General features: G+C 38.8%; 8 protein-coding genes across 10 annotated transcripts; 2 read left to right on the forward strand and 6 right to left on the reverse strand.

The window, feature by feature from the left end:
• The first annotated feature begins 355 nt into the window (after positions 1-355).
• LOC124203545 (Golgi-associated plant pathogenesis-related protein 1-like) lies at positions 356-2,137 on the forward strand. Its single transcript, XM_046600217.1, has 5 exons — positions 356-494; positions 1,174-1,372; positions 1,457-1,638; positions 1,725-1,755; positions 2,073-2,137. The coding sequence occupies exons 1-5, from the start codon at positions 408-410 to the stop codon at positions 2,135-2,137; spliced, it is 564 nt and encodes a 187-aa protein (XP_046456173.1). The 5' UTR covers positions 356-407.
• Positions 2,138-2,677: 540 nt separating this feature from the next.
• LOC124205501 (cell wall protein PRY3-like) lies at positions 2,678-4,162 on the forward strand. The gene is made up of 5 exons (XM_046602941.1): positions 2,678-2,867; positions 2,929-3,139; positions 3,211-3,377; positions 3,446-3,568; positions 3,626-4,162. The coding sequence occupies exons 1-5, from the start codon at positions 2,781-2,783 to the stop codon at positions 4,049-4,051; spliced, it is 1,014 nt and encodes a 337-aa protein (XP_046458897.1). The 5' UTR covers positions 2,678-2,780; the 3' UTR covers positions 4,052-4,162.
• Positions 4,163-4,301: 139 nt separating this feature from the next.
• Positions 4,302-6,626, reverse strand: LOC124205500. 3 transcript variants are annotated; one of them, XR_006879356.1, is made up of 5 exons: positions 6,501-6,626; positions 5,568-6,431; positions 4,686-5,497; positions 4,533-4,579; positions 4,302-4,370 (listed from the first exon to the last, which is right to left on the reverse strand). XR_006879356.1 is itself a non-coding variant. In XM_046602940.1 (3 exons), the coding sequence occupies exons 2-3, from the start codon at positions 6,410-6,412 to the stop codon at positions 4,702-4,704; spliced, it is 1,641 nt and encodes a 546-aa protein (XP_046458896.1). In that variant the 5' UTR covers positions 6,413-6,431; positions 6,501-6,626; the 3' UTR covers positions 4,608-4,701. The 3 variants fall into 3 exon arrangements, 1 of the variants encoding a protein (XP_046458896.1); XR_006879355.1 differs by having other exon boundaries at positions 4,313-4,461; XM_046602940.1 differs by lacking the exons at positions 4,302-4,370; positions 4,533-4,579 and having other exon boundaries at positions 4,608-5,497.
• A 955-nt stretch (positions 6,627-7,581) lies between these two features.
• Positions 7,582-9,594, reverse strand: LOC124205499. Its single transcript, XM_046602939.1, has 3 exons — positions 9,486-9,594; positions 8,551-9,411; positions 7,582-8,483 (listed from the first exon to the last, which is right to left on the reverse strand). Exons 2-3 carry the CDS (start codon positions 9,390-9,392, stop codon positions 7,679-7,681), a joined length of 1,647 nt encoding a protein of 548 aa, XP_046458895.1. The 5' UTR covers positions 9,393-9,411; positions 9,486-9,594; the 3' UTR covers positions 7,582-7,678.
• Positions 9,595-9,819: 225 nt separating this feature from the next.
• LOC124205502 lies at positions 9,820-11,939 on the reverse strand. Its single transcript, XM_046602942.1, has 3 exons — positions 11,723-11,939; positions 10,819-11,649; positions 9,820-10,740 (listed from the first exon to the last, which is right to left on the reverse strand). Exons 2-3 carry the CDS (start codon positions 11,628-11,630, stop codon positions 9,921-9,923), a joined length of 1,632 nt encoding a protein of 543 aa, XP_046458898.1. The 5' UTR covers positions 11,631-11,649; positions 11,723-11,939; the 3' UTR covers positions 9,820-9,920.
• A 135-nt stretch (positions 11,940-12,074) lies between these two features.
• On the reverse strand, positions 12,075-14,052 carry LOC124205503. The gene is made up of 3 exons (XM_046602944.1): positions 13,952-14,052; positions 13,054-13,881; positions 12,075-12,977 (listed from the first exon to the last, which is right to left on the reverse strand). Exons 2-3 carry the CDS (start codon positions 13,860-13,862, stop codon positions 12,161-12,163), a joined length of 1,626 nt encoding a protein of 541 aa, XP_046458900.1. The 5' UTR covers positions 13,863-13,881; positions 13,952-14,052; the 3' UTR covers positions 12,075-12,160.
• Positions 14,053-14,293: 241 nt separating this feature from the next.
• On the reverse strand, positions 14,294-16,262 carry LOC124205504. The gene is made up of 3 exons (XM_046602945.1): positions 16,189-16,262; positions 15,282-16,118; positions 14,294-15,196 (listed from the first exon to the last, which is right to left on the reverse strand). Exons 2-3 carry the CDS (start codon positions 16,097-16,099, stop codon positions 14,377-14,379), a joined length of 1,638 nt encoding a protein of 545 aa, XP_046458901.1. The 5' UTR covers positions 16,100-16,118; positions 16,189-16,262; the 3' UTR covers positions 14,294-14,376.
• Positions 16,263-16,478: 216 nt separating this feature from the next.
• On the reverse strand, positions 16,479-18,525 carry LOC124205506. The gene is made up of 3 exons (XM_046602947.1): positions 18,415-18,525; positions 17,474-18,343; positions 16,479-17,388 (listed from the first exon to the last, which is right to left on the reverse strand). The coding sequence occupies exons 2-3, from the start codon at positions 18,322-18,324 to the stop codon at positions 16,569-16,571; spliced, it is 1,671 nt and encodes a 556-aa protein (XP_046458903.1). The 5' UTR covers positions 18,325-18,343; positions 18,415-18,525; the 3' UTR covers positions 16,479-16,568.
• Between the last annotated feature and the right edge of the window lie 68 nt (positions 18,526-18,593).

Consider the following 18,593-nt stretch of genomic DNA (forward strand, 5'->3'; position numbering starts at 1 on the left):
ACCTGGAACGACGAAAAGGATAAGATTGTGTTATTTTAATTGTTGATGAGTGCTGGATTTTCTGGAGCCGCTAGGACGTTCTAAAAAAAAATGAATACAAGGCTAGGACAATTAAATTACGTTCCTACCCTAAGCCCTACGTGCTCGGATTTGAACTTATCAACATCCAGACTTTGTACGTCCTCCAAAATACGAATACAGTTGTTGTATAGGCCATGTATGCACTAGATTGGACTGAATTAGCCCACGCTCTACCCATATCAATAATCCGATGGTGATCTAACACAATTTGAGGGCAATCAAACCTTACTACTCAAACAGCAACGGTCAGTTGATAAATCGAGGTATAAATGAAATAGGAGTCGAGTGAAAATGTCCTACAGAGCAATTACTATTCTACCGCCGACATGAATCGTGTCGTTCAACAATGTCTTGACGCTCATAACGAGTATCGACGGAAACACGGCGCACCTCCGATGGTAATCAGCGATTCGGTAAGTTAAAAAATCAGTTTTTTTCCCCAGTTTAACTTAAAAGTGTTCCTTAGCAACCCAATTTACTTTAGTTTATTCTAAGTATTCTTTCACTGTTCTCTTACTTCTTTTCATTCAAAAAGTGAATTAAAATCCAATGAAATGTAACAGAATAGTTTGAATAAAATAAAGTACACTCAAACATAGAAGTAAAAGTAATGGAGTTAACTTACTCGAAATTCGAGTCCATCATCACGTGAATACAAATAACCGCGAAGAGGAACGACCTGCTCCACCGACGAATAACAGACAATGAAATGAGTGGTCGATCTCTGAATCAACCTGAGCTGCGTTGCGATTTCAAAAATTCAAAAAAATTTTTTTATATTAATACCCCAATTAATTAAAACATATGATTGAATCTACTGGCAATAATTTCAAGATTATGATTTAATTGTAAATATTTTAAAATTAAAGCATCATGGGCATCAAAAAAGAAGATGATGAGAAAGAAAGTAGTGGGGTAGAACGGGAAATGACAACTGCCAATCACAAATCACTGACACCAGCAGGTTAAGAATTGAAACGAATGAAATAAAGGCAGAAAAAGTAAATTAGTTAGTTTAAGTGCACTTTTTATCTTATTCTATTCTGAATACCTTAAACTCGTCGTTGTTTATTAATTTGTGCCGTGTGCTAGCTGATGAGAATGGCACAAAACTGGGCCCAAAATAATGCCAACCGACAAGACATGGTACATAGCACTGGCCGTGGCAATATCGGCGAAAACCTCTACTGTGCATACCCAAGTTTTGAAGACGGCCGGACCCCTGTTGAAAATTGGTACAACGAAATTAAAGATTACAGTTTTAACAGACCAGGATTTAGTTCTGGAACTGGTAATAAAGATATTGCTTACTTTTGATTACTATGTGTGCATGATACGAATATAATTCCTCTTAATTCTCATCATTGAAAAAAAGGACATTTTACCCAAGTGGTGTGGAAAGCGAGCCGAGAGCTGGGCGTCGGATGGGCAACTGGAGGGGACGGCTGGACTTATTTTTGTTGCAATTATTCGCCTTCCGGTAACTTTAATAACGATTACGCAGGAAATGTTCTTCCGCCTGGTACTGTAAGTGACGAGCCGGAAGAATCCAACGAAGTAAGATTTTATTATTTCAGCTTGATAAATGTATATGAAAAATTCTTTCTACTAACAAATGGCCCTTTGGGTGATTTCTGATACAGGCTGAAGAAGAAGAAGAAGCGGAAGAAGCAGAAGAAGAACCAGAAGCGGAAGAAGAACCGGAAGCTGAAGAAGAACCAGAAGAAGATCCGGAAGTAGAAGAAGAAGTAGAAGAAGATCAAGAAGAAACAGAAGAAGTAGAAGAAGATCAGGAAGCAGAAGAAGAAGCAGAAGAAGACCAGGAAGAAGTAGAAGAAGATCCAGAAGCTGAGGAAGAAGAAGAAGATCCAGAAGCTGAGGAAGAAGAAGGAGAAGCTCCAGAAGGTGAAGAAGAAGCCGGTGAAGACGATGAGGCTGAGGAAGACGAATAGATCGAAAATTTGTATTAGGCATATTTGCTGTTGTTCCAGGTTGTAAATATTTCACAACACAATTGGTGGCAATGCCGCAAAATCTGTTTGGAATATTCAACTGATAGCATACTGTTAAATAATGAGCTGATGGTCATTTTCCCAATGATAATTGTACAGAATATTGGGTCACTTTACCCATATAGTTAGGCCATCACAATTGACACAGCTTAAAAAATCTTATTTTTATCACCAAGTATCACACCTATTTGTTTTACCATCCCACACTAAAACTGTCTAAGATTGCTTATCAACGACATAATTGACTTGAACAATACACAGCAACCCCAATTTGATAAACAGTTACAAGTACACTTAAGAGCTGAACGCAATTCGAATAAAGTCCTAGGAGAGTTATAAAAAATAAACAAGAGAATTCTATTGGGTAGAGATAATTTTAAAATGTACAGTTAATCTTTTTTAAGTTATAACTCCCACGTAGGCGTAACTAATTTATTGGTTTAGTGTTACTAATCCCTGAGTGGGTCTATGTTGAAATTTTTCAATGTACAAACACATTTCAACGGCGTGTTGAATTAATGATAAGTGAACTTGCGACTGTTGAACTCACGGACATATTTCAATGTACAAACACATCTCTACTACAGATTGAAAAGTGCGTAGGTGAATTAATGATAAGTGAACTTAATACTTAAACGAGAGAGAAATGAAAATGCTCTACAGAGCTCTTACCACTCTATCCCCGAAATGAACCAGATCGTTCAACAATGTCTCGACTCCCACAACGAGTACCGTCGGAAACACGGTGCTCCGCCACTGGTAATCAACGAATCGGTAAGAAAATTAGCAAGTAAATTTATAAATCAGGTATCAATAATTTCGTTATACTTTACAGTTGATGAGAATGGCGCAAAACTGGGCCCAAACCAATGCCAATCACTGTAAAATGTACCACAGCAGTAACAATCAAGCCGGCGAAAACCTCTACGCCACATCAGGGGGTTTATGCAATGGACACGATCCGGTTGATTCTTGGTACGACGAAATAAAAGATTACAGTTTCGGCGGGGGCCTAGGATCTATTTTCGGATTCGGCAGACCAACTGGTTAGAATTTATGTTAATTAAAATGGTTAAATTAAATAGATTGCTGATTGTTATTTTGTTACAAAATAAAGGACATTTTACTCAAGTGGTGTGGAAAGGGAGCAGAGAGCTGGGCGTCGGATGGGCAACTGGAAGTAACGGCTGGACCTATTTCTGTTGCAATTATTCGCCAGCGGGAAACTATCAGGGCCAGTATCAAGTCAATGTACTTCCGCTAGGTACTCCTCCTCCAGCCTCGGTATCTATCACAAAACCCAGCATTTTATTCCATCTAAAATTTGTTTTAACCCAATATACTTGACGTAGTGTCAGCCAGCACCAAACCAGCCGTCGAATTCTTGTAGTTCTGCAGCTCCGGCCCTCCCGATGGAGGATTTGGACGTTAATTCTTTCGAGACCAGGCCATTAGTTCGTTCAAGCTTCAATGGGGTTAGTAACTAAAATAATTATGTCATTAGATAGCTAAAATTCTTACTTTAAATATAGGCGAAGCCTTCTGAAATCGTCGAAGCCATTTTCAACGGCCGTCTAGGCAACTGCATGGGCGACCGGATGAGACGCGGATATCATTTGAGCACCAATCAATACCTGATGTCGCAGAATCGCCAATTTGCGGCCATCTTGCAGGAAGATGGAAATTTCGTCATCTACAAAAGTGACAAGGGTGGCCAGGCTGAATTTGCGACGGGCACTGGTGAAGGTGCCAATCAAGTCCAATTGCGCAACGATGGCCACATCACGGTCATAGACAAGTCCAAGCCGGAAAGTCCTTTGTGGAAGAGTCGCAGGAATGCGGAAGGAGGTGATTGCTTCCTCATCATGCAGGACGATGGAAATCTGGTGGGCTACAAGGGGACGAACGATACGAGTCCTTCCAATGCTTATTTTTCCGCTCAGAATCTGAACCTGTAACCAGAATAACGACATTAGTAAATATAGTTCCTAGAGTGACAAGAGTGTTAAGCAATAGGCACCTACTGGGTTGTATAAGACTTGAAAGCGAATAAACCTTAATTGAATGTATACTCTTATTTCCTCTGTGTAGTTTTGGATTTAGGAGTTAACAAGCTAGGACAGAAAAATAAGCCAGCCTGATGATAAAAATAAGCTTTTAAACATGCTACGCTTAGAGTAAAACTTATCAATTTCAAAACAGGAAATACTTTTTTTAAGACACTATCAGGTGCTGATAAATCAGTGTAGGGAGGTGTGTGTAAGATGTGGCAATTGGCTGTAATATAAGGTGTTTTGAATTTCACTATTTGACGTGTTAAATGATAACGACGTGTCTCCTGTCAGTAAAATGGACGTAAATGCGTTACCTAAAATATTAGAACGTGAAATCTGTACGAATTCAAGAAGCAGATGAATCTCAAATAATTATGAAACTCACCTTTTTGTAGTTATTTCTCGACTTTGATATCCAAACACTGCACAAACCTACAAAAAATAAAAGCTAAAATGAATAGAAAATTCAAACTTCTGTATTAAAAAAAACGAAGACGATACAAAACAAATGTGGAGTAGTATTAAATAAAAGAATTACGGCACTTATCCGGCGATTAAAGCTGCAGAAGATAGTCGGTCAGTTCTTCGGCATCCGGTGGGTTGGCGTTAAGTAGTTGACACACATTTTTCAATGTCTCTACGTCGTACATTGCGGCCAATTTACCAAGTTGATGGCCACCGTCAGTCGTTTTTAACGATCCGGTGTAAAGGAAATTTAGAAAATTCTTGACAATCTCGACATCGAATTCTGCTTCGATTATGACAATAGACTTTTCAGTGTATCTGATTTTGCTAAAAGATGCATTCAGGACAGGACTCCGGGCGCATAGAATAACTCGGTGGGCTTCCATCACTTTAACAGTTCCGACAATAATTTCGACATCCGTCAACTTTTGGTTTGTTGCTGCCATCCAAAAATCTGTCGGCCAAGCGTCGTCCATCATCTCGTAGTTATAGTTGCTGATCGTACACATTGTTTTGATGTCGAGGTTGAAGTCAATGAATTTTGAGGTGAGAGAAATTGAATTATACCACATGTTGAAGCGTAAAAGTACTTTTGCGTTTTCTTTTGATTTCTTCGCTTCCAACTTAACCATAAGTCGGTTATTCTTCAGTTGGCAATAAATATCTTCAACTTTCAAGCCGAATTTTCGATGCTTGGCGCATGTAAAATGAATCCCAGGTTTACTGATACAGCTTTCACCGAAATTCCCAGTGACGTAAGCGAAAAACAATTCTTCTTTTTTATATTCCATTATACACTTAGGTATTCCGGATTCAGTAAACCGCAAAGCGCATCTAAAAGTGGGCGTAGTTCGATCAAAAATTATTTCTGTATCTATATCCGGCCTATGAAGTATGAAAACAATGAAAAAACAGATTAAAATACACGAAACCAAATAAATAAAAGAAATATTACATGATTTTGGAAGAAGAATTTGGTGCTTCAACTCCGTTATTTAAAATGTCCATGACTTTTACCATCTGCATGGCCTCAATTTTCTTCAGTGCAACTTGGCATAAACCAGACAGAGCCAGCAGCCCGTACTTGTTGGCTAACTTGAGCAATTCTTCATCTGCCAACGTTCCCATTGGCTCTCCCGTGTAAACAAAGTGAAGAAACTTCTTCACAGTTGAAGGTTCCACTCCATCAATCCGGATCTGATGAGGAACGTCTTTTACCGGTTGTACCTTCTCAAATTCGTCTGCAAACACTCGACTGCGAGCAGCAAGAATGGCTTTGTGAACGGGAAATGTCTTGTTTTTCACGACAAATTCAACGTCCGCTAAATGTCTTTGAATTTTCAGAGCAGCCCATAATTGATCCTTGGCAAGACGATCAGACAGTCGATAGGAATAGCCATAGGTTGAATAGCAGGAAATAACTCCTTCGATGATTATTCGAAAAGAAAACGTGCAATTTCCAACAATCTTCTTGTCAAGTGGAGTTTTAAATAGCTGCAAACTTCCTCCATCGCCGATGTTCTCCTTTGTCATTGGCTTGATGATTACAGGTCCTGTGCTACTACCTTGAATTTGGTACGTTACTTCTTCCACTTTCATCCCGATTTTGCCGAGATCAATTGCCATGAAAAACAAAATGGGTGATTTGGCGTGATTCTTCAACCCCACACGGAATACTCGTTCACCTCGAAACAGAATCATTTTCGATGCAATTGTTATTGCCGTTTGTTCCTCGACATTTTCCAGGATCCACTCGTACGGCACAATCACTTTCGGGGTACTAATCGAATCCAATGTCATGGTGACGTACTTCACAAAACTGGTGAAAATATAGAAAACAACTTTGTCAATTCTTATTGAAAAAAATAAAATTAATAGATCGACTCACCATAAAATAAGAATTAACAAGAATCTCAAAAACAGAAATGTTACACGTTGAAAAAAAACTAGACTCTACCAGCCAGTGGTCAACAGGAAACTAACAGTAAATTCTTCTGCAACCCATACCCAATTTACCCAGTATAGTGAGAGAAGGGGTTAAGAATTTTAAAAGGGGGGGTTAGGGTGACGAAGGCAACACGTTGTTGGGGTGGGGGTGAGACCTTGGCATGTCCAGACAGATTTCTAACCCCTTCCTTTTCTTCTAAAACAAAATAGAAATTAAAACAAAAGGAACAAAATCATAAAACAAAATAGCAAAAATACAAAATATTCAAATATTTAACGGGAGAATCGAGATAAAATCTCGATTGCGATTTTGCTGCCACGTGAAGGAGTTCTGCATTTTTCTTAAAATATTTCCGATTCCATTTTCACCCATTCATTTTCTTTATCCAGGTCGCAAAAAATATCTTCAACTTTCAACCCGAAGTTGCGATTCTTAGCGCAACCAGAATAACGACATTAATAAATAGTTCATACAGTGATAAGTAATAAGCACCTGCTGGATTGTGTAAGACTAAAAAGCAAATAAACCTTTATTAAATTTATAAATTCATATTTCCTTTTAACAAGAGTTCTGGAATTAGCTTGGGAATTAGGGATTTACAATCTAGGGCAGAAATAAGCCAGTCTGATCAAAAGATAAAAACTTTTAGCCATTCTACGCTTGGAGTAAAACTTATCAATTTCAATAAAAGAAATACTTTTTTTAAACGCTATCAGGTGACTGATAAATCTGTATAGGGGGGTGTGTAAGAAGTGACAATTGGCCTTAATGTAAGGTGTTTTGAACTTCACTATTTGACGTGTTACTTAAACATGAAAACAAGAGTAAAATGATAACATGTCACCTGCCAAAGTAGACGTAATTTGGTTACCTAAAATACTAGAGCATAAAATTGTAACTGTTCAGGAAAATGGCAGTTCGATCTCAAAACAATTCTTAACCTAACCTTTAATGGTTATTTCGCAACCTTGATATCCAAATCCTGCATAAACCTACAATGAAAAGGCTAAAATGAAAAGAATAAAATTCAAATTCCTGTGTTAAAAATAAACCAACGTAGATACAAAACTATGCAGAGTATATAATAAGAATTTTAAACGGTAAATATAATCCGGTTATTATAGCTGCAGAAGATAGTCGGTCAGTTCTTCGGCATCCGGTGGGTTGGCATTGAGCAGTTGACACACATTTTTCAAAGTCTCGACTTGGTACATTGTGGCCAATTTACTAAGTTGATGGACGCCGTCAGTCGACTTTAAAGATCCGGTGTAAAGGAAATTCAGGAAGAGCTTCACAGTATCGACATGGAAATCTGCTCCAAATGAAATGATTGATTTGCTTGTATTGATGATCTTGTTCAATGATGCATTCAGGACAGGACTTCGAGCGCATAGGATTACTCGGTGGGCTTCCATCACCTTGACAGTTCCGGCAAATATTTCAACATCTGTCAACTTTTTGTTGACTGCTGCCATCCAAAAATCTGTCGACCAAGCGTCGTCCATCATCTCGTAGTCATAGTTACTGATCGTACTGACGACTTTGATGTCAAAGTTAAAGTCAATGAATTCTAACAAGCTGTAGTTAATTGACTCAAACTGGATGGTGAAGTGTTGAAGTAATTCTGCGTTGTTTTTTACTTTGACCGCTTCCAACTTGAACCAAATTTGGTTATTCTTCGGAACAAAATAAATGTCTTCAAATTTCAAGCCGAATCTTGGATGGTTGGCGCATGTAAAATGAATTCCAGGTTTGTTGATACGGTTTTCACCGAGATAACCAGTGATGTAAGCGAAAAACAATTCTTCTTTTTGATATTCCATTACACATTTTGGCAGTCCTATTTCGGATGTAGTGAAACTCAAAGTGCATCTAAAAGTGGGCGTGGTTTGATCGACAATTATTTCCGTATCTTTCTCCGGCCTATGAAGACAATGAAACGAATTAAAATAAAAGAAACAAAGTTAACAAAAAAGAAACGAAACTTTACATAATTTTGGAAGCATAAGGTTCTTCAACTCCGTCATTTAAACTCTCCATGAGCTTTGCCATTTGAGTGGGTTCAATTTTCTTCAGTGCAACTTGGCATAAACCAGACAGAGCCAGCAGCCCGTACTTGTTGGCTAACTTGAGCAATTCTTCATCCGCCAATATTCCCATCGGTTCTCCCGTGTAAACGTAGTACAGAAACTTGGCCACTGTTGAAGGATCCACGCCATCCAACCGGACCTGATGAGGACCGTTTTTTCCCGGTTGTTCTTTCATGAATTTGACTGCAAACACTCGACTGCGGGCAGCAAGAATTGATTTATGAACGGGAAATGTTTTGTCTTTCACAATCACTTCAACGTCAGCCAGATGTTTTTGATTTGTTATGGCATTCCAAAATTGCTCCTTGGCAAGGCGATCGCATAGTTTGTAGGAATAGCCATAGGTCGAACAGCAGGGGATGACTCCTTCAAGGACAATTCGAAACGAAAACGAGCAATTTCCAACAATCTTTTTGCCTAGTCGAGTTTTGAATAGTTTCAGACTTCCTCCATCGCCGATATTCTCCATTTTCATTTGCTCCATCGTTACTGGCCATGTTGTGCCACCGTCTTGAATTTGGTACGTTACGTCTTCCACTTTCAGTCCAATTTTGCTGAGATTAATGGCCACGAAAAACAAAATGGCCGAATCGGCGTGGTTCTTCAAACCCACACGGAAAACTTTTTCGCCACGAAATAAAATCATTTTCGACGCCATTGTCATCGGTTCTTCCTCGACGTTTTCCAGAATCCACTCGTACGGCACAATCATCATCGGGGTACCAAATATCTTGGATGTCATGATGACGTATTGCACAAAACTGACGAGAAAATATAGAAAACCGTGTTGTTAATTCTAATCGAAATTTTTAAGAAAATTATTCGATCGACTCACCATAAATAAAGAAGTAACTAGAATCTCAAAAAAATAATTGTTGGACGTTGAAAAGAACTGCAGACTCGACCAGTCGCTGTTCAACAGGAAACTGAAAAGTAAATTTTGAGCAACCGGTTGCTAAGCGAGAGAAGGGGTTAAGAAAATTTAAGGGGGGTTGGGGTGACAAAGGCAACACGTGGTTGGGGTGAGAGTGAGACCTTGGGATGTCCAGACAAATTTCTAACCCATCCTTTTCTTCTAAAAAAAAATGTAAATGCAATTAAAGAAACCAAAATAATAAAACTAAAGGGTTACAAGTAAAAATATATATTACAGAAAAAACGCAAATGACTTGCATGAATTTCTGTATTTTAACGACAAAACTGACAAGTATTGAAAATTCAAAAACACATTTAAACGCATTTAAGAAAAATCAAGTTAATCAACCAGCGACTATAGATGTAGAAGATAGCCGGCAACATGTTCTGCATCTGGTGGGTTGGCATTAAATACTTGACACACATTTTTTAAAGTCTCCACTTCGTACATTATGGCCAATTGACTCATCTGCTTACCACTGGCCCCCGTCATTAAAAATCCGGTATAAAGGAAATTAAGAAAGTGCTTCACAGTATCAACATCGAATTCCACTCCAAATGTGACGATTGATTTGTTTGTGTTGATGATCTTGTTCAAAGAAGAATTCAGGACAGGACTCCGAGCGCATAAAATAACTCGATGAGCTTCCATCATTTTAACAGTTCCAACAAAGATTTCGACATCCGTCAACTTTTGATTGGTTGCTGCCAGCCATAAATCCTTCAACCATCCGTCGTCCATCATTTCGTAATAATAATTACCGATGGTGCTGGTCATTTTGATATCAAAGTCAACTGTTAGGAAAGGATCGACATAAAAATGCGATGGCGATACTGCTGCTACGTGAAGGAGTTCTGCGTTCTTCTGAAAATATTTCGATTCCATTTTCAACCATTCATTTTCATAATCCGAGTCCCAAATATCGCAATAAATATCCTCCACTTTCAACCCGAAGTTGCGATGATTAACGCATGATAAATTAATCACAGGTTCAATTACAAAGGGGCGATTGCTATCGGTGTGTAACTCTCTTTCCCCAGTGAAATAAGCAATAAAAAGGTCTTCATTTTGATATTTCATCACACATGTGGATTTTCCGTTTTCATCTAGTTTCGAATTGCATCGAAAGGTAGGTGTGGTCCGATCAAAGAATATTTCCGTTTCTTTCTCCGGCCTGTGTTTGGGAATAATTAAACAAATATAAATAAAATTCAACTAGTCTGGGAAAAACTAAAAGAAAACAAAATATTACGTGATTTTGGAAGAAGAGATCTCCTCATCGGCATTGCTGTTTAAATTTTTCATGGTGTTCGTTATTTGCAAGGCGTCCATTTTCTTCAGAGCAACTTTGCATAGTCCAGACAGAGCTTTAATTTGATAGTAATCAGCTAACTTGAGTAAATCTCCATCTGCCAGTTTTCCATATAGCTCGCCAGTGTAGATGAAGTGAAGAAAATTCTCCATAGTGGAAGGTTCCACGCCATCGATTCGGATCTGATGAGGACCGCCTTTTACCGCCTGTTTCTTTTCAAATTTGTCTGCAAATACGGGACTTCGGGCAGCAAGAATGGCTTTGTGTGCAGGAAATATCTTGTCCTTCACGACAAATTCAACGTCCGCTAGATGTTTTTGAATTATTAGAGCAGCCCATAATTGATCCTTGGCCAGACGATCGGACAGTTGATAGGAATAGCCGGGATCAGTCCCTACGATGCAAATTCGAAATACAGCCATCCAGTTTCCAAAAACCTTTTCGGTTAGATCAATGGTGAATAACTGCAGACTTCCTTCATCGCCGATATCCTTTTTTGTCATTTCCGTCATCGTTATTGGGCTACTACCTTGAAATCCGCATTTTACGTCTTCCACTTTCATTCCGATTTTACCGAGATCAATTGCCATGAAAAATAAAATGGGATCTACCGCCGCGTAGTTCTTCACACCCACACAAAATACTTTTTCGCCTCGAAACGAAATCATTTTCGATGCGAGTGTTGTCGTTTGTTCGTCGACATTCTCCAGGATCCACTCGTACGGCAAAATCATCATTGCCTCCGATGTCATGATGATGTAATTCACAAATCTGTCGAGAAAAATAGAAAACCGAATTGTTAATTCTCATTGAAGTAGTTTTTAAAATTATTCGATCGACTCACCATAAATTAAGAAGTAACAAGAATCCTAAACACAGAATTACTGCACGGCTAACAGAGTTACTCGACTTGACCACCTGCTAGGCTGCTGGTAAACACCAAACTAAACTGCAAATTCTTAACCACAGGCTACAGCCAAAAGGCTAAGCGAGAGAACAGGTTGAGAAACTAAAAGGCGGGGAGTTGGGGTGACGAAAGCAACACGTTGTGAGGGTGAGGGGGTGGGAGTGAGAACTTGGCATGTCCAGACAGATTTCTAACCCCCTCCTTTTCGTCTAAAAACAACCTTGGAATTTAAACGAAAAAAACTAAAATAATAAAACAAAAAAATGCAATAAAAGCAAAAATACAAATATTTAACGTGAAATTCTGTATTTTAAAGACATATGCACAGCTTGTGAGGAATGCTCAATAACATAATCAAGGTTAATGAACCAGCGATCACAATTGTAGAAGATAGTCGGTTAGATTTTCGGCATCCGGTCGGCTGGCATTAAGTAACTGGCACACATTTTTCAAAGTCTCCACTTGGTACATTGTGGCCAATTGACTAAGTTGATGGACGCCGGCACTCGACTCTAAACAGCCGGTGTAAAGGAAATTTAGAAAATTATCGACAATCCCGTCCTGAAATTCCGCTCCCAATGTAACGATTGATTTCTCTGTGTTAGTGGTTTTGTTTAAAAGTTCATTGAAGACAGGACTCCGGGCGCATAGAATAATTCGATGAACTTCCATCACCTTCACAGTTCCGATAAAGATTTCGACATCCGTCCACTTTTTCTTGGTTGCTGCCATCCATAAATCCTTCAGCCAATTTTTGTCCATCATCTCGTAGTAATAGTTGCCGATCGTGCTGACCGTTTTGATGTCAAACTCTACTTTAACGGAAAAATCGACACAATAACTCGATTGCGATTTTGCTGTCATGTGAAGGATTTCCGCGTTTTCCTGAAAATATTGCGATTCCATTTTCAACCAATCATTATCTGCATTGAGCTCGCAATAAACATCCTCAACTTTGAACCCGAAGTTGCGATGCTTAGCGCATGATAAATGAATCACGGGGTTATCAACATAAAAGTAATCGTCATCAGTATTTAACAATCTTTCTCCAGTGAGGTACGCACTAAAGATGTTCTCATTCTGAAATCGCATCACACTTTTCGATAGTTCGTTTTCATGGTTTTTAAATTTCAAACTGCATCGAAAGGTAGGCGTCGTCCGATCAAAAAATATTTCTGTCTCTTTCTCCGGCCTGTGTTTGAGAATTATTAAACAAATAAATATAAGTTTCACAATGAATAAATTATAGTTAAAACACAAAATATTACATGATTTTGGAAGAAGACATTTGTTCGTCGTTGTCATTTAAACGTTTCAAGATACTCGCTATTTTTAAGGCGTCAATAGTCTTCAGAGCATCAACACACAAATTAGCCAGAGTTGCAAGTTTATAGTGTTCAGCCAACATGAGTAATACTTCATCTTCCAGTGTTCCCATCGGCTCTCCAGTGTAGATGAAATGAAGAAATTTCTCGGCAGTTGAAGGTTCCACGCCATCGATTCGGATCTGTTGAGGAACGTCTGGTTGAAGCCTCTCGAATTCGGCTGCAAACACTCGACTGCGGGCAGCAAGAATGGCTTTGTGAACGGGAAATGATTTGTCTTTCACGATTAATTCAATGTCCGCCATGTTTTGTTGACTTTTTAGAGCAGCCCATAATTGATCTTTGCCCAGACGATCGCTCAGTTGATAGCAATAGCCGGAATAATCAGTTCCTTCGATGCAAATTCGAAACATAATTTTGCGGTTTCCAACGATCTTTTCGTTAAGTGTAACGGTGAACAGCTGCAGACTTCCTTCATCGTTCGAATCCTCTTGTGCCATTTCCTCCATCTTTGCTGGGCAGAGTCCACTGCCTTGCATTCCAAATTTTACGTCTTCCACTTTCATTCCCATTTTGTTCAGATCAACTGCCACTAAAAATAAAACGGGATCCACCGCGTGATTCTTCAAACCCACGCGGAAAACTTTTTGACCACGAAACGAAATCATTTTCGACGCGATCGTCGTTGGTTCTTGCCCGACATTCTCCAAAATCCATTCGTACGGCACAATCATCATTGCCTTCGACGTCATGATGACGTAATCAACAAAACTGGTGACAAAATGAAAAACCATATTTTTAGTTCTAATTAAATAAATAATTAAGTATAAGATTGACTCACCCAAAATTAAGAGTTAAGTAACAAAATTGCAAGTAGGCTACGGTGAAGTTGAAATAACAGACTCGACTTATTGATGGTCAACTGGAAACTGAGACCAATTTTTCTAGAACCAGACAACCAGCACTCAAGCAGCAGTGCAGCACCAGCAGGCTAAGAGGAGGGGTTAAGGAAAAGGGGGGTTAGGGTGACGAAAGCAACACGTTGTTGGGGTGGGGGTGAGACCTTGGCATGTCCAGACAGATTTCTAACCCCCTCCTTTTCGTCTAAAACAAACTTGAAATTTAAAATAAAGAAATAACAATTATACAACTAAACGAGGAAATAAATATTACTAAATATGCAACTGTTTGCCAAAATTTCTGTATTTAAACGACACAGATTACAAATGTTGAATATTACCAAAACACAATTAACAAAACCAGCGATTATAGTTGTAGAAGATAGTCGGTAACATGTTCTGCATCTGGTGGGTTAGCATTAAATACTTGACACACACTTTTTAGAGTCTCCACTTGGTACATTGTGGCCAATTTAATGAGCTGCTTACCACTGGCCCCCGTCATTAAAGAACCGTTGTAAAGGAAATTTAGGAAAATCTTGACAATCTCGACATTGAATTCCGGCCCGAATGTAACGATGGATTTACCTGTGTTACTGATCTTGTTCAAAGAAGCATTCAGGATTGGGCTACGAGCGCATAAAATAACTCGGTGAGCTTCCATCACTTTAACAGTCCCGACGAATATTTCGACATCCGTCAACTTTTGGTCTGTTGCGGCAGCCCATAAATCCTTCAACCATCCGTCGTCCATCATTTCGTAATAATAATTACCAATCGTGCTGGTCATTTTGATGTCGAAGTCAACTGTTAGGAAAGAATCGACAAAAAAATTCGATGGCGATTCTGCTGCCACGTGAAGGAGTTCTACGTTTTTCTGAAAATGTTTAGGTTCCATCTTCAACCAAACATTTTTATCAACCTCGTCGGAAATGTCGCAATAAACATCTTCAACTTTCAACCCAAAGTTACGTTGCTTTACGCATGATAAATGAATCACAGGTTCTCTTACATAGCGGCGTTCGCCATCCTCAACAAACTCGTATTCTCCAGTGAAGTAGGCAATAAAAATGTCTTCATTTTGATATTTCATCACACATGTGGATTTTCCGTTTTCATCTAATTTCGAGTAACATCGAAATGAAGGTGACGTCCCATCATAAAATATTTCCGTTTCTTTCTCCGGCCTGTGTTTGGGAATAATTAAACAAATAAAATAAGCTTTATAACGAATTAAAAAAAAGTTCTTACTAGACGTCAACAAAATATTACGTGATTTTAGAAGAAGACGTTTGCTCTTCGGTATTGCTGTTTAAATTTTTCATGATGTTTGTTATTTGAAATGCGTTAACTTTTTGCAGAGCCAATTTGCATAAACTAGCCAGAGTTGCAAGTTGATAGTATTCAGCTAACTTGAGTAAATCTTCATCTTCAAATGTTCCTTTCGGTTCGCCAGTGTAGATGAAGTAAAGAAAATTCTCCACAGTTGAAGGTTCCAGGTCATCGAACCGGATCTGAAGAGGACCGCCTTTTCCCGGTTGTTTCTTCTCGAATTCGTCTGCAAACACGGGACTGCGGGCAGCAAGAATTGATTTGTGTACAGGAAATGTTTTGTTTTTCACGATAAATTCAACGTCCGCCAGATTTTGTTGATTTTTCAGAGCAGCCCATAATTGAGACTTAGCAAGACGATCGCTCAGTTGATAGGAATAGTGGGAATCAGTTCCTTCAATGCAAATTCGAAACGAAAAAGTGAAGTTTCCTAAGAACTTTTCGGCAAGATCAATGCCGGTGAATAACTGCAGACTTCCTTCATCGCCGATTTCTTCTTCATAAATACACGTCATCTTTTCTGGGCAAATGCCACTACCTTGCAATCCAAATTTTACGTCTTTCACTTTCATTCCCATTTTTCTGAGATCAATTGCCACCAAAAATAAAACGGGATCCACCGAGTAGTTCTTCAAACCCACACGGAAAACTTTTTCTCCACGAAACGAAATCATTTTCGACGCGATCGTCATCGGTTCTTCCTCGACATTCTCCAGGATCCATTCGTACGGCACAATCATCATTGCTTTCCATGTCATGATGACGTAATCAACAAAACTGGTGATAAAATGGAAACCGTATTGTTAATTCTAATTGAAATTATTAAGAAATTATTTTGTCGACTTACCAAAAATTAAGAGTTGAATAACAAAATTTTCAAGTACGGTAAAATTCCACTCGACTAGCTGCTGTTCAACAGGAAACTGAAAGAAATTTTTCTAGAACTTGCACATCGAACAGGCTAAGTGAGAGGAGGGGTTAAGAAATAAAGGAAGGGTTGACAAAGGCGACACAAAGCCTCGTGAGACCTTGAGATTCAGACTACCTCCCCCCTCCACCTAAAACAAACTTTAAAAAGTTGAAACAAAAGTTACAAAATTAAGAAAACAAAAATAAAAAAATTATAAAATATTCAAATGTTTTCCAAAAATGTCTGTATTTAAATGACATGGATACACATCTAGTGTGGAATATTCAATCAAAGAATTACGGTGACTCAACCGGCAATTACAGCTCTAGGAGATAGTTGGTAACTTGTTCTGCATCCGGTGGGCTGGCACTGAGTAGCTGACAAATATTTTTCAACGTCTCCACTTCGTACATTGCGGCCAATTGACTCATCTGCATAACTTTGGGACACACTTTTAAACGACCGGTGTAAAGGAATTTTAAAAAGTAATGCAAAACATCTTTGTCGAATTCCACCCCGAATGTGACGATTGATTTCTCTGCGTTGCTGATCAGAGAAGAATTCAGGACAGGGCTCCGGGCGCATAAAATAACTCGGTGGGCTTCCATTAATTTAAAAGTTCCGACAAATATTTCAACATCCGTCAACTTCTTGTTTATCGCGGCAGCCCATAAATCCTTACACCAATTTTCGTCCATCAACTCGTAATGATAATTTTCGATCGTACAGACCGTTTTGATGTCGAAGATAATTTCAAAATTACGTTGATAACTAAACTCCAATGTTTCAAATTGGACGGTGAAGTGTTGGAGTAATTCTGAGTTTTCTGATTTCTTCGGTTCCATTTTGTACCATTGATTGGGTTCCTGCAGGCTGCAATAAACATCTTCAATTTTCAAGCCGAATCTTTTATGCTTGGCACATGTAACATGAATGACAGCTTTAGTGATACGGTGTTCACCGAAATGCCCAGCAGTGATGTAAGCGAAAAACAATTGTTCCTTTTGATACTCCATTATACATTTTCGTTCTCCCATATTGGATTCGTGGTAGTCACTATACGTTATCCTGTCAAACCACATAGTGCATCGAAAAGTAGGCGTCCGTTCAAAAGATATTTCCGTGTCTTTTTCCGGCCTGAACGGAACAAAATTATTAAAAAAACATGTACATTAATATAAATTAGGTAAATGAATAATAAATAAAAGAAACAAACTGTTACATGATTAGGGAAGAAGAAAGTACTCCAACTCCATCATTTAAACATTCCATGAATTTCGTCAAATCCGTTGCTCTAGTTTCACTCAGAGCAACATGACACATGAAAGCCAGTGTAAAGTCTTCGTCACTACGGCCGTACTCTCTAGTTAATTCCTGCAACTTTTCATCTGCCAATGTTCCCATTGTCTCGCCCGTGTAGATAAAGTGAAGAAATTTCTCGACAGTTGAAGGATCCACTCCATCGATCCGGATCTGATGAGGAACGTTTTTTACCGGCTGTAGGACCTTCTCGAATTCATTCTCAAATTCGACTGCAAACGCTCGGCGGGCAGCAAGAATGGCTTTGTGTGCAGGAAATGTCTTGTCTTTCACGATTAATTCAACGTCTGCCAGATGCTGTTGATTTTTTAAAGCAGCCCATAATTGATCCTTGGCAAGACGATCAGACAGTAGATAAAAATATTTATCGGGATAATTTCCTGAAATGACGATTCGAAACGCAATCGTGCAGTTTCCAACAATTTTCTTGTCTAGTACAGTTTTGAATAAGTCTAGATTATACATGTCGTTATCGCTGATTTCCTCGTTCTTCATTTTCTTCATCTTTGCTGGACCAGTACCATCACCTTGTATTCCGTACGTTACGTCTAATACTTCCATTCCGATTTTGTTGAGATCAAATACCACGAAAAACAAAACGGGATCTACCGCGTGATTCTTCAAACCCACACGGAATACTTTTTCGCCTCGAAACGAAATCATTTTCGACGCGATCGTCATCGGTTCTTCTCCGACATTCTCCAGAATCCATTCGTATGGCACAGTCATCATTGCGTACGATTCCGACGTCATGATGACGTATTTTACAAAACTGGTGATAATATGGAAAACAGCGTTGTTAATTCTAATTGAGATGATTTAGAAAATATTTCTTCGACTTACCCAAAATTAAGAGTTGAATGACAAAAACAAATTGTAATTTTAGTGAAATCAACTTGTGTTTTTGGTGGAATTAATCTCCAGCCTCGACTAGATGCTGGTCAACAGTAAACTGAAGAAATCTTTCTAGAACCAGTAGGCTAAGCCGGGGGAGGGGAGCAACAATGGCGACAATAAGCCAC

The sequence above is a fragment of the Daphnia pulex genome, chromosome 10 (assembly GCF_021134715.1).
Source record: "Daphnia pulex isolate KAP4 chromosome 10, ASM2113471v1".
Classification (NCBI taxonomy): Eukaryota; Metazoa; Arthropoda; class Branchiopoda; order Diplostraca; family Daphniidae; genus Daphnia; species Daphnia pulex.

Coding starts and splice junctions, on each gene's coding strand:
- LOC124205506 (XM_046602947.1), bottom strand. CDS start 18,324: ATGACGTCGGAATCGTACGCAATGATGACTGTGCCATACGAATGGATT. Junction 17,389..17,473: donor CTTTCTTCTTCCCTAATCAT/GTAACAGTTTGT, acceptor TGTTCCGTTCAG/GCCGGAAAAAGACACGGAAA.
- LOC124205501 (XM_046602941.1), top strand. CDS start 2,781: ATGAACCAGATCGTTCAACAATGTCTCGACTCCCACAACGAGTACCGT. Junction 3,140..3,210: donor CGGATTCGGCAGACCAACTG/GTTAGAATTTAT, acceptor TACAAAATAAAG/GACATTTTACTCAAGTGGTG. Junction 3,378..3,445: donor GTACTCCTCCTCCAGCCTCG/GTATCTATCACA, acceptor TACTTGACGTAG/TGTCAGCCAGCACCAAACCA.
- LOC124205504 (XM_046602945.1), bottom strand. CDS start 16,099: ATGACATGGAAAGCAATGATGATTGTGCCGTACGAATGGATCCTGGAG. Junction 15,197..15,281: donor ACGTCTTCTTCTAAAATCAC/GTAATATTTTGT, acceptor TCCCAAACACAG/GCCGGAGAAAGAAACGGAAA.
- LOC124205502 (XM_046602942.1), bottom strand. CDS start 11,630: ATGACATCGGAGGCAATGATGATTTTGCCGTACGAGTGGATCCTGGAG. Junction 10,741..10,818: donor ATCTCTTCTTCCAAAATCAC/GTAATATTTTGT, acceptor TCCCAAACACAG/GCCGGAGAAAGAAACGGAAA.
- LOC124203545 (XM_046600217.1), top strand. CDS start 408: ATGAATCGTGTCGTTCAACAATGTCTTGACGCTCATAACGAGTATCGA. Junction 1,373..1,456: donor AGGATTTAGTTCTGGAACTG/GTAATAAAGATA, acceptor ATTGAAAAAAAG/GACATTTTACCCAAGTGGTG. Junction 1,756..2,072: donor AGAAGAAGCGGAAGAAGCAG/AAGAAGAACCAG, acceptor CTGTTGTTCCAG/GTTGTAAATATTTCACAACA.
- LOC124205499 (XM_046602939.1), bottom strand. CDS start 9,392: ATGACATCCAAGATATTTGGTACCCCGATGATGATTGTGCCGTACGAG. Junction 8,484..8,550: donor CCTTATGCTTCCAAAATTAT/GTAAAGTTTCGT, acceptor TTGTCTTCATAG/GCCGGAGAAAGATACGGAAA.
- LOC124205503 (XM_046602944.1), bottom strand. CDS start 13,862: ATGACGTCGAAGGCAATGATGATTGTGCCGTACGAATGGATTTTGGAG. Junction 12,978..13,053: donor ATGTCTTCTTCCAAAATCAT/GTAATATTTTGT, acceptor TCTCAAACACAG/GCCGGAGAAAGAGACAGAAA.
- LOC124205500 (XM_046602940.1), bottom strand. CDS start 6,412: ATGACATTGGATTCGATTAGTACCCCGAAAGTGATTGTGCCGTACGAG. Junction 5,498..5,567: donor AATTCTTCTTCCAAAATCAT/GTAATATTTCTT, acceptor CATACTTCATAG/GCCGGATATAGATACAGAAA.